At 34.6% G+C, this 14,114-nt stretch overlaps 1 protein-coding gene across 8 annotated transcripts in view; it reads left to right on the plus strand.

The window, feature by feature from the left end:
* LOC129799701 (actin-binding LIM protein 1) overlaps positions 1-14,114 on the plus strand; it is a 275,681-nt gene that overhangs the window by 36,233 nt on the left and 225,334 nt on the right. For 4 of the 8 annotated variants that reach the window (XM_055843859.1, XM_055843860.1, XM_055843862.1 and 1 more), the window contains exons 6-8: positions 3,483-4,003; positions 8,557-8,730; positions 8,814-8,956. In XM_055843859.1, the coding sequence (XP_055699834.1) occupies positions 3,483-4,003; positions 8,557-8,730; positions 8,814-8,956 (838 nt within the window). Of the gene's footprint in view, positions 1-3,482; positions 4,004-8,556; positions 8,731-8,813; positions 8,957-9,164; positions 9,254-9,827; positions 9,932-14,114 lie in introns of all 8 variants that reach the window. The other 4 variants (XM_055843856.1, XM_055843858.1, XM_055843855.1 and 1 more) reach the window with 2 other exon arrangements.

Below are 14,114 nucleotides of genomic sequence, written 5' to 3' on the forward strand. Positions count from 1 at the left end.
CCAACTTGCCAGTCCTTTGGTGCTCTCCCACTTTGCCAAGCCACCTTAAAGACACGCGTGAGCCAATTGACACCCGCTATACCCATGAGTTTTAGCATTTCGGGACGTATTTCGTCAATTCCTGCAGCTTTTCCATCCTTCAATTTACTAATCGCATACAGGACTTCACTCTCTGAAGGACTACTTTCCTCCCTGCCTTTACTCCTGGGTACGTCATCATCAGTGCCTTGCTGAGGATTGAGCAATTCTGAGAAGTACTCTTTCCAGCGATTTAAAACCTCTTCCTCTTTGGTCAGAAGATTCCCTTCCTTGGATGTTACTCCTTGGATGGAATTGCTCTTCTTCCCTCGGAGTCTTCGGACTGTTTGCCAGAAAGTTTTGTTTGCCGACCTATAGTCAAGCTCCAGCTTTTCACCGAACTTTTTCCACGCCTCCTCTCTAGCGGCTTTAACTGCGAGCTTTGCAGCCTTTCGCGCCTCAACATAACGATCACGAGAATCAGAATCCTTACATTGTATGTACAACTTATAAGCCTTCTTTTTCTCTCCAACGGCTTCTTTTACTCCCGGTGTTCCCCACCAAGATGACCGTTTCACGTTGTTCGTCACATTAATGCGCTTAACGCCACAAGCTTCTGTAGCCGAGGCCAAAATGGCTGTTTGGAAGCAGGCCCATTCAGCCTCTATGTCAGAAGGAGACTGTGGAATTTGTTCAAACCTTTCCTGTATGCCCTTCACAAATTTTTCCTCAACGTCTTTCTTCTTGAGACTCTCCCACCTAATGCATTTAAGCACTTTGCTCTTACCCTTAGGTAGAGCGGGAGGATCTTCGTTGAGGTTAATTTTTGCAAAGAGCAGGTGGTGATCAGTTGACAGTTCAGCACTGTTAAAAACTCGAACGTCTTGGACAATTCTTCTATCAACACCGGGAACCAGGACAAAGTCAATTATTGACTTAAGTCCTCGTTTTGTGAATCATCGTTACCGCTTAAATTATTTTTTGATCAATAATTCCTTATTTACTGACAAATATGAACGCAGTTACTTTACTGGTCATTTCGTATATATTACCGACAAAATATGATTTTTATGTTTTTTTTGTATTCTAATTTCTCAAGGGTATTAACGGTCCTTCTGGATCTTGTTAATAACGATGAAGTATCAGACAAAAAAACCGAAATCAAAATAATCAAGCCAGATCGAAGCAAAACCTTAATACTAATACAAAATGCTCGTAACTTTATTGAAACTTTCCACTGCAGATAATGTACAGTTAATACTTAGTCAATGTTTAATTTTAACCATCTCAAGAAGAAAATTTCTTAGTAGAGTAAGATGGTAATTCGGAATCATGTCTATTTTGAAATATTGAGATTTTTCTCACTGTTTCAGATGGTCAAAGAGGAAAGAAAAACCATGAAGAAGTACAATACTTTGCATTCGAAAGTATAATAATTATTTTTTTAATTAAAGAAGGGTTTGCAAAACATCCTATACTTTGCTAAATGCCCGAATTCGTGATTTAGATGTTGTATATCAAAGTTACTTTCGCAACATTCACTGCTTACCGAGTCTTGACCAGTTTGTTTGAACCGATATGTAAATCACTCAAAAGATACTTCAAAATAATTCAATCATTACCGGTTTATAACAATACAAATACAAAGAACTTTTTCGTAAAAATCGTGCAAAATATAAATGCAATTTTTGAAGAATTTTTTGAAGATATTTTTGACTCATATCATTGTCCAAAAACAATGTAAAAACAAGGACATTTCCATCCAAAATTTTTTTTTAAAACATTTGCAAATGGGCTTGTAGGGTAAAATCGGGCAATATATAATAATAATAATGCTGACACAACATTCCATGAAGGTACAAGGCCTTCCCGCAAGGGGATTTTCTAGACATGCATTACTATTTTTTCTTGTACGTGACGAGGTTGTCAGTCCCATGCCCGTGGAATCAAGTGCAATGCAACTCACTGGATGCAATCCGAACACCTTTAACGCCAGAAAAATTCCTGGTGACCCAAAGGGGATTCGAACCCGGGACACTTGCATCATAGAGCGAGTGCTCTACCACTTGACCAATTGAGTGCCCAAAATAGGGTAAGATGCGGTAATTCGGAATTATGTATATTTTGGAGTTTCGAGATTTCCTTACTGTTTCAGATGGTCAAAAATAAAAAGAAAAAACACGAAAAAGTACAAGACTTTACATTCGAGCGTACTTCTTCGTTGTTTTGCCATGTAGAACTCAAAGTTCCAGATTAGATGTGATTCTAAATTAAGCCATCTTATCCTATTGGGTGAAAATTCTGATAAAGAAAAATGTTCTTATGTGTGAAAAAATCTAATTTAAATTGATGGATTTAATAAGCCGAAAGCTTGCTCAAGACACCAAGAACAATTTTCTTATTAAAGAAAATTTCCGGAAACTGATTAAAAAATAAATTGAAAATGCCTTTCAAAGTCTCAGCAGGGTTTTTGCAAAGTTTCATTCAAAATTTACAAAAAAAAACAATTTTAAACCAATTTTGATTGTTTTTTGGAACGTTTGAAAATTTTCTTTAAAATTATTCTAAAACAAGTATTCTAGCTTTTTTGAGAAAAGTTGTTTAGAAGCTAACCCCATTAGTTCTTCCATTGCCAAAGAGTCAATTTAAAGTTTTTAATATTGGATTTCTTTGCAAAATTTCTTTAAAAAATTTAATTATTTTGGGTTTTTTTTGGATTTAAAAAAGAAATTTCAAGTCTGGAAAAGAGCTTGAGTGAAACTGTCCTTAAGCAAAATCTTAATATTCTTGACTTATTTTTAGTAGAACAAAATCCCGAAAGCCTAAATCCCGAAAAGGCCAAAATCCCGAACGCCAAAATCCCGAATGTTCAAAGTCTTGAAAGAAATGTAATTATATGGAGGAAAATGTTTGGAATAATTTCCCAAGACACAGAAGATTTCCCTTTGCCTCCAGCAAGCGCAGGTGCAGTCGTGGGAGTAGCTATGACACTTTTAAGAATTCAGGATTTTCGCTTTTGGGATTTTGGTTTTCGGGATTTTGGCTTTCGGGATTTTGACTTTTGGGATTTTCACCGGGACCCTTGAATATCATGTAGAGGGGTGCAATGGCCCCTGCTTCACTATGCCCTTGAAAAGTACCATAAGGATTTTATAACAAGAAGGGAAAACCAGTTTAATTCTAGAGTCGTAATTACATGAACGCTGTGGTCCTTATGTCTACATGTAAGAAAGTGGTATATTTCTATAATCGCTTACGTAGTCATCTGCACCGTCTTCAGAAATCTTAGTCTTATGAGGGCGACTAATGTCTCCAAAGAGTTAAAATTGCCAAAGTTTATTTCTTTTTTTTTTTAAAGAAGAAATCAGAACTTTTATGCACTGCAAATTTTATGAATAGTAGTCCGTGTATCTGGACTTGTTAATTCGACAATACTTGACGTAAGTTACATTGCATTTTTTCAGTACCATCGCACAATCAGTCCGGGTTTGATGTTGCGCGAATACGGAAGACACGGATATGGCTATGAGGATATCTCGCGGATTTACACGTACAGCTATTTAACCGATGAGCCACACTATCTCAAGAAGCCCATTGATCCGTACGATAAGGCGCCGGTGTCGCCACATTTCCATCGTCCTCACTCGGCCACGGGTGGGACGATTAGTATGCCATCGTCGAGGCCTCATTCGCGCAACAAAAGTGCGATGAAAGTACTTGTGGATTCAATACGATCAGAGACACCACGTCCCAAGAGTCCAGCAATGAACAATGAAGAACCAATTGAGCTTTCCCACTATCCGGGCGCCAAGAAACCACCACCAGGTGAGAAGCCTAAGATTGAGAGGGATGACTTTCCAGCACCACCATATCCCTACACGGATCCAGAAAGGAGACGTCGCTATTCGGATTCGTACAAAGGTGTCCCAGTGTCTGATGATGAGGATGAAACTGATGCTGCTGCAACGGCAAACAATAAAATTGAGTGAGTAAATCTTTAATAATAATGTTTTTCTTTTTTTTGTCAGAAAGCAATTACAATTATTCATTTTTATTGAAAGCTAAGTAACTTTGCAGAGTATTATTGCTTACTTAGAACCCATAAGATAGTTGCCCCAATATGATCTGCTTTGAAGGTAATAAATTGATTACATTTGAGCCGTTTCAAGAGACTCGATAGTGAACTCTATGTTTCTCACATTCACCAATCAATTTATGTTTTATTTTTTTTTCATGTGTTATTTATGGGTATTATATGGTTCTCTCTCTTTCGGCCTCTTAAGTGAATTCCATTCTTTTTCTTCTTGTTCATTTTGCGTAGGCGCACTGCAAATTTATCGGAACGTTTAAGAATTTATTCATTCAATTTATTTGCATTTTCTAAGTGTGACTTTTTGAGCTCTCAAAAATGCATATTTTTTTTTAAATATATCACCGACTATTTTTGAATAGAGTTGAAAGTTTCTGGCAAATTTGGAGTTACATGGTAGACAAAAATTCATATCTCAATTTTATATTGCGCATAGTGATAAGATTTTGCTTTACATACTTTATCACGACGGAATGAGAGGACAAATTGGTGACTTTGGTCACTTTGTAAAATTAGTGTTACGCAATGTTTTGAATGTTTGGATTAAAAGACAAAAATTGAAGTATTTTGCTTAAAATCTGAGTGATAAGAAAATTTTCACAGGCTTGTAATATTGGATACTGGATACTTTTAATGTCAATGTAATAAACTAGACATGTTCTAAAATCTGTAGACTTCCAATAGTTTTTCATTATTGGTCTTATTATATTCAAAAAGAGTCAAAATTTTCATATTTTACATCAGTCAATTTCGGTTAAAAGCAAATAGTTAAATTTTTGACTTCTTTACTTAGAAATCCTTGGTTTGATCCTTAAGCGAATCTCGTCGGGTGGAAAAATGAAACCAATTTTTACGATTCACAAAAACGTGAAAAAAAATAAGACCAAAAATTATTTAAGAAGAAATGATTAAAAACAGAAGAAAATAATTCATTTCTCCTCTATAACAAGGAGAATGTAAAAAAAAAATCATCAACCCTCGGAGTGCTTGCAACTCGGAATCCGGAATGCGCGAAAATTCGATTGTGAATTGAATTTTGGGAGTATAGGATCGCATCGAACAAACTGTTCTCCGAGGCAGAAATGGATAAAATTGACTTGACGCGATTATTTACCCTCAAAATTCAACTCACAATCGAATTTTCACACATTCCGAGTTGGAAGCACCCCGAGTGTTCGATTTTCGTTTGAACCTCAATTTCGAGGTTAAAAAACAATCTGAGAGAAAAGTTGCACATGGACGAAAATGTCGCTAATAAAATTCTCTATCAAACTCGTAAAACTGATTGTTAGAGACAGTCCTAGTTTTCGAGATATTTTTGATTAAAGTTGCTAAAAAGTTAGATTTTTCCCTGTTTTCTGACTTATTTGAGACTACAGCGCCTCTGGTGTCAGTTGCACGAACTCCATTTGTCCAAAGGATTATCGGGCATGTAAAGGAGAACAAATATTCCCATATTAAGAAATAAATGGGTTCAGCAGAATCGGAGATATAGGCACCCAAGTATCAAAAAACGGCAAAAACAGTTTTGCCTAGATTCCAGGCGCAAAATCCAAATGAAATTAAAATGATAATTATTTTCGTAAATCATTTGACCCTAGCAATAGAAAAAAGGGACAGATAATCCTAACCGGGTTATTGTAGGTGAGATTCTTAATGTGAGCTAACTCGGAATGCATGCAAATTCGATTTAGAGCTGAAGTTGGGGGACGCCATTCAGTTATATTGAATCAAATTCGTGAAATTATACAAATTTTGTATTTAAACCACACATATTTATCAAGGATTTGGATGAACTGACAGAAAAGTGATATATGGGTGAAATGTAGACCAGAATGTTCTCTATAATTTTGCCGTAGAACTTGATCTCATCGATTAATCAGAAGCCAAGTTTTTAGAAACGTCCTAGACTAGACTACAACACTCTAAAATTTCATTAACTTGCACAATGCCGTTTTTGAGAAAAATTAGTTTGAATTTTGATGAATTTTGACATTATCGCAGCGCCACCTGTGGTGACCTTTTGAACTTCCATCTGAAAGTGCTCATCGAGACGAAACCAAAAAGCCAAGATTTAGGTCGATATGTTAATTAGAACCGGAGACAGAGGTCGGTCAATATTCGAACTTTGACCCCTTATAGCTGGGGTCAGGGGTTATCGATCGACTTAAGTATTTTTTTGTTTGTTAGGTATAATCAGCGGCTACAACATACTAAAATTTCAGCCCGATGCACAATGGAATTTTTGAGTTATTTAACTTAGAAAATTGAAAAATCTTCTTTTTAAAAATAGCGCCCCTAGCGGTGGTTTTATGAACTTGCGATGTTAGAATTTGCTGTTCGATTGTTAGACTTGCGATGCCATAGGGGCGGAGCCATTAAGAAAACAAAAAAAATGGGGGTATTCAAAATGGCGGAAGGAGGGGTGGGGGGGTGGGGGGTCTATGCACCAAGTTGCAATTTTCACCCGATATACAACCTTTGCCGAAAACCGCAAGTCGATATCTTTTTTAGTTTTGGAGCTATTAACCTCAAAAGAGCGGCCGGCCGGCCGGGAACGTAACTTAGTCCCCCATATATTCGTGATCAGAAAGTGGCGAAACACATTTTGGCCAAGTTTGAGCTCGATCGGAGGACATGAAATTTTGTTAGGATTATAGTAGGTGAGATTATTAAGAATCTCACCTAATACCATGAGAACCCAGGGACAAAAAAAAGAGTTTGAAATTGTTGCACAGTGTAATTGATTTATTTTGTTACTCTCTTTTTAGAAGGGTTGTTTAAAAACTTGGCAAACTATTTATCATTTTTTTTACTAAAATTAGTCTTAATACGTTTAAAAATGAATTGATATGTAGAGGTGAATTTGACTCTTATTTTGGACAACTTGGTTATTAATTTGGACAACTTGGCTGTAAAATTGGACAGCTAATCCGCATCAACAAGATGCCCATTGTTCTTCATTTCATGAACCAATCTTACCAAGTCCTCTTCCTGTTCATGTAAGGGAAACGTAGAGTGTTACAAGAAGCCCGGAAACTTTCCATATCATTCATTAAAGTAAGTTGACTTCGGTTCTCCAAGTACGTGCGGATTCGCTCATTCCCTGGCCTTTCTGGGAGCCTTTCAAGGCATTTCTCGCTACATCTCTTTCGTAGAGATGATGCACCTTTGTTTCTCCAGGCATTTGTCCAACATAGTCATCACAAAAGCTTAAACTTCACGAAATTTCGTGAGAAAAACACATGTCCAAAATAAGGAGTATCATCTCACTGGTGAATCTCTTACAAGGGAAGTACTCGAGTCATCAAATTCAGAAAAATCTGAGGCTTTGCTCAACTACGCATAAAGGCATCAAATTAAACGTGGTATATTCAAAAAGTGCGAAATCGGGTTAATTTTTTTTTAAAAATTCCCCAAAGTTGAAAATGACACCTTACGCAGCACATAAAAGATATCAAAAGGAAAAAAAAGCAGAAGAAGGAGCCAGGGATCGAACCCGCGGCACTCCCGTTGAACGCCCGGTGCGCTACCGCTGAGCCAGCGCCGCATGCAGTCCCATACGAATTTTCTTTATTATGTGCTGCGTAAGGTGTCATTTTCAACTGTGGGGAATTTTAAAAAAAAAAAATTAACCAGATTTCGCACTTTTTGAATATACCACGTTCAATTTGATGCCTTTATGCGTAGTTGAGCAAAGCCTCAGATTTTTCTGAATTTGATGACTCGAGTACTTCCCTTGTTAGAAAATTTCCCATTTTTCACACGAAAAATCTAATTCACAAGGCAAATCTCACTTCAGGTCAAATGTACAAATCACCACTAACGTGAATCAACACAATATTCAATGAATATTCAATAATATCACTCAAAAAAAGCAAAGAAACATTGTTAGTACTTCATCACAGCTAAATAAGACTGAAGTAAACACGAAGTTCTGTCATATTTCTCGTATGGAATTGCTCACACTGAATTTTCAACAAAGCAATTTTAACTCAAATCTTATTCAAAATTTAACGTATTTAGTGTTAAAATCTTCCAAAAAGAACAAATATTTAGATAAAATTCATTATTCATCAATTATTGGAATAAAAATCCATCATTTTAATCAATTTATTTTTAGTGTCCAATTTTATCCTCAAAGTGTCCAAAATAAGAAACTGGACAAAATTATGAGCATTTTCCCTAAATTGTATTTACTTTATCTAATTTAGTGGTATACGTAACTCAATAACTTGACTCCGTAACATAGATTTCACTATCTAAAATCTCTGAATAATTCTTTAATTGTTTGGGAGAATTGGATCGAAGAAATTGTAGCATTTGCATAAGAAGACACAATTTAGTTCTAGTTTTCAATAATGTGCCTTGTCTTTCGTCATTGAAGCATGTTGAATGTGCGGAAGGTTGAATAATTAAATGGATGTCACATTCTTCATTGTTTGCAGACGTTTGAAGAAAGAGGAAGAAGAGTTGGCTAAGATGAATTCTGGGATGGGGGCTGTGATTCTGAAGGACCTAAAGGAACATGCTAGATATACAAAGTGGAAGCAGCAGCATTTGGATCCGAGAAATGCTTCGAGGACCCCGTCAGCTTCCAAAGAGCCACTCTACAAATTGAGGTTGGTATTTCTTAAAAAAAAAATTGTTTTAAAAGGTCAGAAGAGTTTTTTTTTTGAGCTTCTGATTTTTTTTGTGGTTTTAGATATGAATCCCCAGTGGGTGCTTCACCGTCGAGGAATCTGGACCATCCTCGACCGTTTTACGATGATGAAACGACTTTTGACCGAAGCACGAGTTACCGTGGTTCAGTTGGACGTGCAATAGGCAGTGCACCAAGCTACAATGGTAAGTTGAAAATGCATGTTGAATTATTTTCTTTTACACTTTTAGTTTTTTTTTTGTTTTGAGAAATAGATTTTGTTTTATTTACTTGCAAACACTGCCAAAAGTTAAATTCGTATAGTTGACAAAATCAAATATAGTTTTTTTTTTTAAATAACAATTTGAAGAAAGAGGAGATGATAAAATATGAAATTTTGACAATAAACTTTAGCGATACACTCGTATCGATCACCGCCAAAGCCAGGATATGGTTTCAAAACATCAACTCTGCCGGCATCAATGCGAAATGGTTACAGTTCTGTAAGTTAAAGACACATTAAGAAAAAAAAAACAAAAACCTATCAAGAATGGTGGGAAAGAGCTAATGATTGATTGAAAACTTCACTATCACTTTTTTCCAAACTGGCTTTGAAACTAACACACAAAACACCTTAATGAAGAAAGAGAGAGAGAGAGAGAAAGAATTCCTCATTAGAATCATGGCTAGTGGTGTGTCGATACTATTCGATTAATATTTCCTCCTAATTTTGAAATGAATGAAAGAGATTGAAGATTTTTCTAAAAAAAAAAAATAATTAAAATTGACCGCAATCTCCTTCGTAGATTAATTTTTTTGTAATATTTTGATTGATTATAAAAATTAAATAACATGCATTTCCGATTATGCGATTCAAACTAATTCATTATAATATTTCTTTAATGCTTCTCCTTGACTCACTCTTGACCTGTTCATCTCATCACATGACACGTGTATGAATTAATCTGACCACAAATCCTGTGTGAACGATTAATAAACAAACAAAAAAAAAAACCAAACTTGTGGCTGCAATATCGTCTAACGTCTCATAACAAACGAAAAACAAACATACTAAAGTGGTGAGTTCTTTGAGACAAATTCCTAAACCTGGGTACGGCTTGGCTGCCCGTTCGCATACATTCAGTTCTGCTACAACGACTGGTTCCGCCCAGGGTGCTCCTGTAAGCTTTCACTGTGTATATATTTTTTTTCCTGATTTATTTCTTATCTTTCAGTTCTTCAGTTCTATTTTTTTTGTTTTTCCAAAATTTTACCTGAGTTCTCTCTTATTTTTTTCTCGTAAGATGTTTTGGATGTTAAATTCTTTTCTTTTTTTACACTCATGAAAGCTTCTGTTGCACTTGAGCTTCTGCTTTTATTCCGTTTTTTGTGCACTGAATTTGTTTTAGTGAGATTTCATTGTGATGATGTGCAATTAGATAATATTGTTAACCTAGTCAAAAAAAAAAAGATTTACAATTTTTTTGGTTGAGACAACAAAGTCGATTTAAAGTTGGGTAAAAGCGATATGCTCTCTAGAACGAAACTGTTTTCAAAGTTGTTGCAAGTAAAATAAAAAAAAATATTTTTTTAGCTGATACAAAATAATAGCGAAGGTAAATTTAAGGAGTACCTACTTCATTCTATAAGGGCTTAAGTACTCTATGATTTTTTCTACCTTTGCTTTTGGTTTTATACAGATTTAAATGGATCATAAACCTATATTAATTAAATTAAAAAGAAGAAAGCTACAAACATACTAATCAAACTATTATAGAAATGATAAAACTAGTTATTGAGACTTAAAATCTGAACTTTTGAACTTTTAACTTTTGAACTTGAAAAACGTTATTAGAAATGATTCAAGGGTATTTTTGTATAAGGACGAAATGTCCAACTGGAATATTTCTTAGACATATCCAAAAACGAAAAAAGAATCAATATGCGTTTTAGAGCAATCCCAAAAAACATGGTTAGGAGGGAAAGCTTAAGATTAAGATTTGTCTGTCTAGCGCTGCACCTAGGCCACTTATATAGGCCCACCATGCACTCTTTATTCTCTTGTTCTATCTTAAAACCAAACAGACAAATTTCCGTAAATTTTTGTAAGTCAACCATAAAACAATATTTTTGAAAATGAAAGACTTAAACGAACTTTTTAGTAGTTTATAAATTTACAATCTTTTTTGTACATATTAGCATCGAACAGACTGGGCCATTGCTCTTTTAATCGATTTTCAAAGAAGCAAATGGAGAAGTGATATGACACCTTCATTGTTTTCGATAAGATAACTCACTGAGAACAGCGCCATCCAGTGTACGTAAAATGTACAAGGCGGGAAATATTTTCAGTTGTTCAAAACAATGTATTTCACATTATTCACATGTATTTTATACTAAACTTTAATTTCACTAATGCCTAGACTCATTTTAAATACATTTCAAAAGTTTTCATAAGAGTTTTATGAGTAAAATTTCCTTTGTTTTGATTTTTCCTGGCATCAGCTGATTTCGATGGTGGTCGATGAAATTTCGAACAGTGAATTTAAATAGAGAATGTTAACGGACTATGTGATATGGAATTGTCAAGAAAAGCAATTGACCGGGCAATTGCTTTTTGCTTTTTGTTCAAGGTATTTAAATTTGGCTAATTTTACTAAAATATCATTTTCTTTTTACAGTATCACATCGAACAGACTGGGCTTTTTTACATGGTCATTGCTTTTTTACTCCTTCATTGCTTTTTTACACGTGGAAAAAATATTCAAAGAATTGCGGCATCAAACCAATTTTTGCATCAATTTGATCTTTTTCCGTTCTCTGAGACAATATTCTGTAAAAAGAAAATGATATTTTAGTAAAATTAGCCAAATTTAAATACCTTGAACAAAAAGTAAAAAGCAATTGCCCGGTCAATTGCTTTTTCTTGACAGTTCCATATTATATAGTCCGTTAACATTCTCTATTTGAATTCACTGTTCGAAATTTCATCGACCGCCATCGAAATCAGCTGATGCCAGGAAAAACCAAAACAAAGGAAATTTTACTCATAAAACTCTTGTGAAAACCTTTGAAATGTATTTAAAATGAGTCTAGGCATTAGTGAAATTAAAGTTTAGTATAAATTACTTGTGAATAATGTGAACTACATTGTTTTGAACAACTGAAAATATTTCCCGCCTTGGACATTTTACTTACACTGGATGGCGCTGTTCTCAGTGAGTTTTCTAATCGAAACCAATGAAGGTGTCATATCACTTCTTCATTGCTTCTTTGAAAATCGATTAAAAGAGCAATGGCCCAGTCTGTTCGATGCTTATATTGTCTCAGAGAACGGAAAAAGATCAAATTAGCGCAAAAATTGGTTTGATGCCGCAATTTTTTGAATATTTTTTCCACGTGTAAAAAAGCAATGAAGAAGTAAAAAAGCAATGACCATGTAAGAAAGCCCAGTCTGTTCGATGTGATTATGTTCCAAATGGGAATTCACAAAACTTTTGCAAAATACAATTTTTTTCATTTTTTTTAAGTTTTATGGTTCACAGTCTATTTAAATTTATTCATAGATCACAACAAAAACTGCCAAAAATAGTTTGGTAGTAATAACTAATTGGATTTTAGACAGAAATTTAATTATCTGTTCGTTAACCGATTGTAAACGATTTAGGCTTGCCAGGATTGCCAAGACCTTTCTGCAGTGATATATTTGCTCAATTCAAGTTGCAAAATACGTACTTTACAGCCTTATTAACTTTAACTTCTTTTTCGAATTTAGACGAAATGTTCACCTTAGTAACCGTTAGATCTACAATATAACGAAGAATAAAAAAGCGAACTATGCCTTTTCAAATGTTAATGGTCTTAAGTCTCTATGTTCTACCGTTTATTATTTCGATCTGTTGAAGCCCAGATGGATCAGTCGGACAAACAGTGTGACACCATTTATTCGAAATTCTCTTATTTGCGAAGATAAGATGGAAATGACACTTTTAGCTAAAACTGGTTCCTGGAGGAGGGGGTTGGGTGGAATATTTTAATCAGTCTGATTTGAATTAAAAGATTCCAGGATTTTAAGTTCTTTAAAACGAACCCAACTTGTCCAAATCAGTTGATAAATATGCTTCAATATGACATTGAAGACATCTTATTCGTACACTAAGAAAAAACTTAAAAAGTTAAAAGAACTCTCTGGCAGAGTTGAATTAACTCTACGAATATCGATGTAATTGTTATTCTCTTTCATTGTAAATTTTAGTAAATAGAGTTGAAACAACTCTTCGTGCGAGTTAAATTAATTCGTCGGATATCGATGTAATTATTACTCCTTTTCGATGTAAAATTTCATCTCGACTGAAGTATATGCTTATCTGTTTTCGTTTTAAGAATATACTTCAATCAAGAAGATTTTCGTGTGGCAAAGTTCATATGGAACCTCAACTAGAAATACAGTGCCGGACAAAATTGTACCAATGTTTCAAAATTCTCTATAAAGGATTTAATATCTCAAGATCTAATCTATATTTTAACTGAAACTTTTTTTTCTTAGAGAGCTTCATTATAAAGCTACAAATTGTGCCTTATTAGAATTTTTTAGGAGAAGGACTACTATTTTTGTAGAGCCTTATAAAAAAAAGATGCATTGGTACAATTTTGTCACTTGTACCTAAACGCTACTTTTTGTTCTAAAATTTTATTTTATGAACTATTTACGTAAAAAGTAATTTAATATAATGACTTCCGACTGTTATTAATTCATTTTCCATGAACACTTCCGGAATTTTTTCACTTACAACCTAAGTAACGGTATATTTGAGTAAAATATGCTCTTAATGAAAAAGTGTATCACTAAAGGATTTTTGTTTAACAAAATGGCTGCAATACGTGACGTAGGCCATATCACAGATTTCAGACTACGTATTTAGGCGTGATCCAGTGGTAGGACTATCAAATCCTGACTCCAATCACAGTTTATTACTATTTATTATAGTATTTGGGTGAAAAATCGCGTTCGGCGAGCTCTAAACTGTTGGCTAGCCTTTCAAACTAATCAAAATCGATATCCTAAGCAACATCAGCTTCAGGGCATGATAACTGAATCATAAAACACTTGGCTGAATGACCGGTAAAGCAGAGAAAGAGAACGAAATGTAAAAGAAACTAAAACAGTTTTCAACTACTTTTACAATTCGTCAATTAAACTGACATTTCTTAAGATTTTTCAATATCTTTTCGATCCCAGGTGGTTATTTTACATATTTTCGCACTGTATTAAATATTTCCATGGTCTTACAGCCCTATTGTCCGATTTTGGTATTAAATTTTATGATACTACATCAGTTCGTAAAATCTTTATAAGTAATTTCG

This window comes from Phlebotomus papatasi, chromosome 1 (genome assembly GCF_024763615.1).
Source record: "Phlebotomus papatasi isolate M1 chromosome 1, Ppap_2.1, whole genome shotgun sequence".
NCBI classification, from domain to species: Eukaryota; Metazoa; Arthropoda; class Insecta; order Diptera; family Psychodidae; genus Phlebotomus; species Phlebotomus papatasi.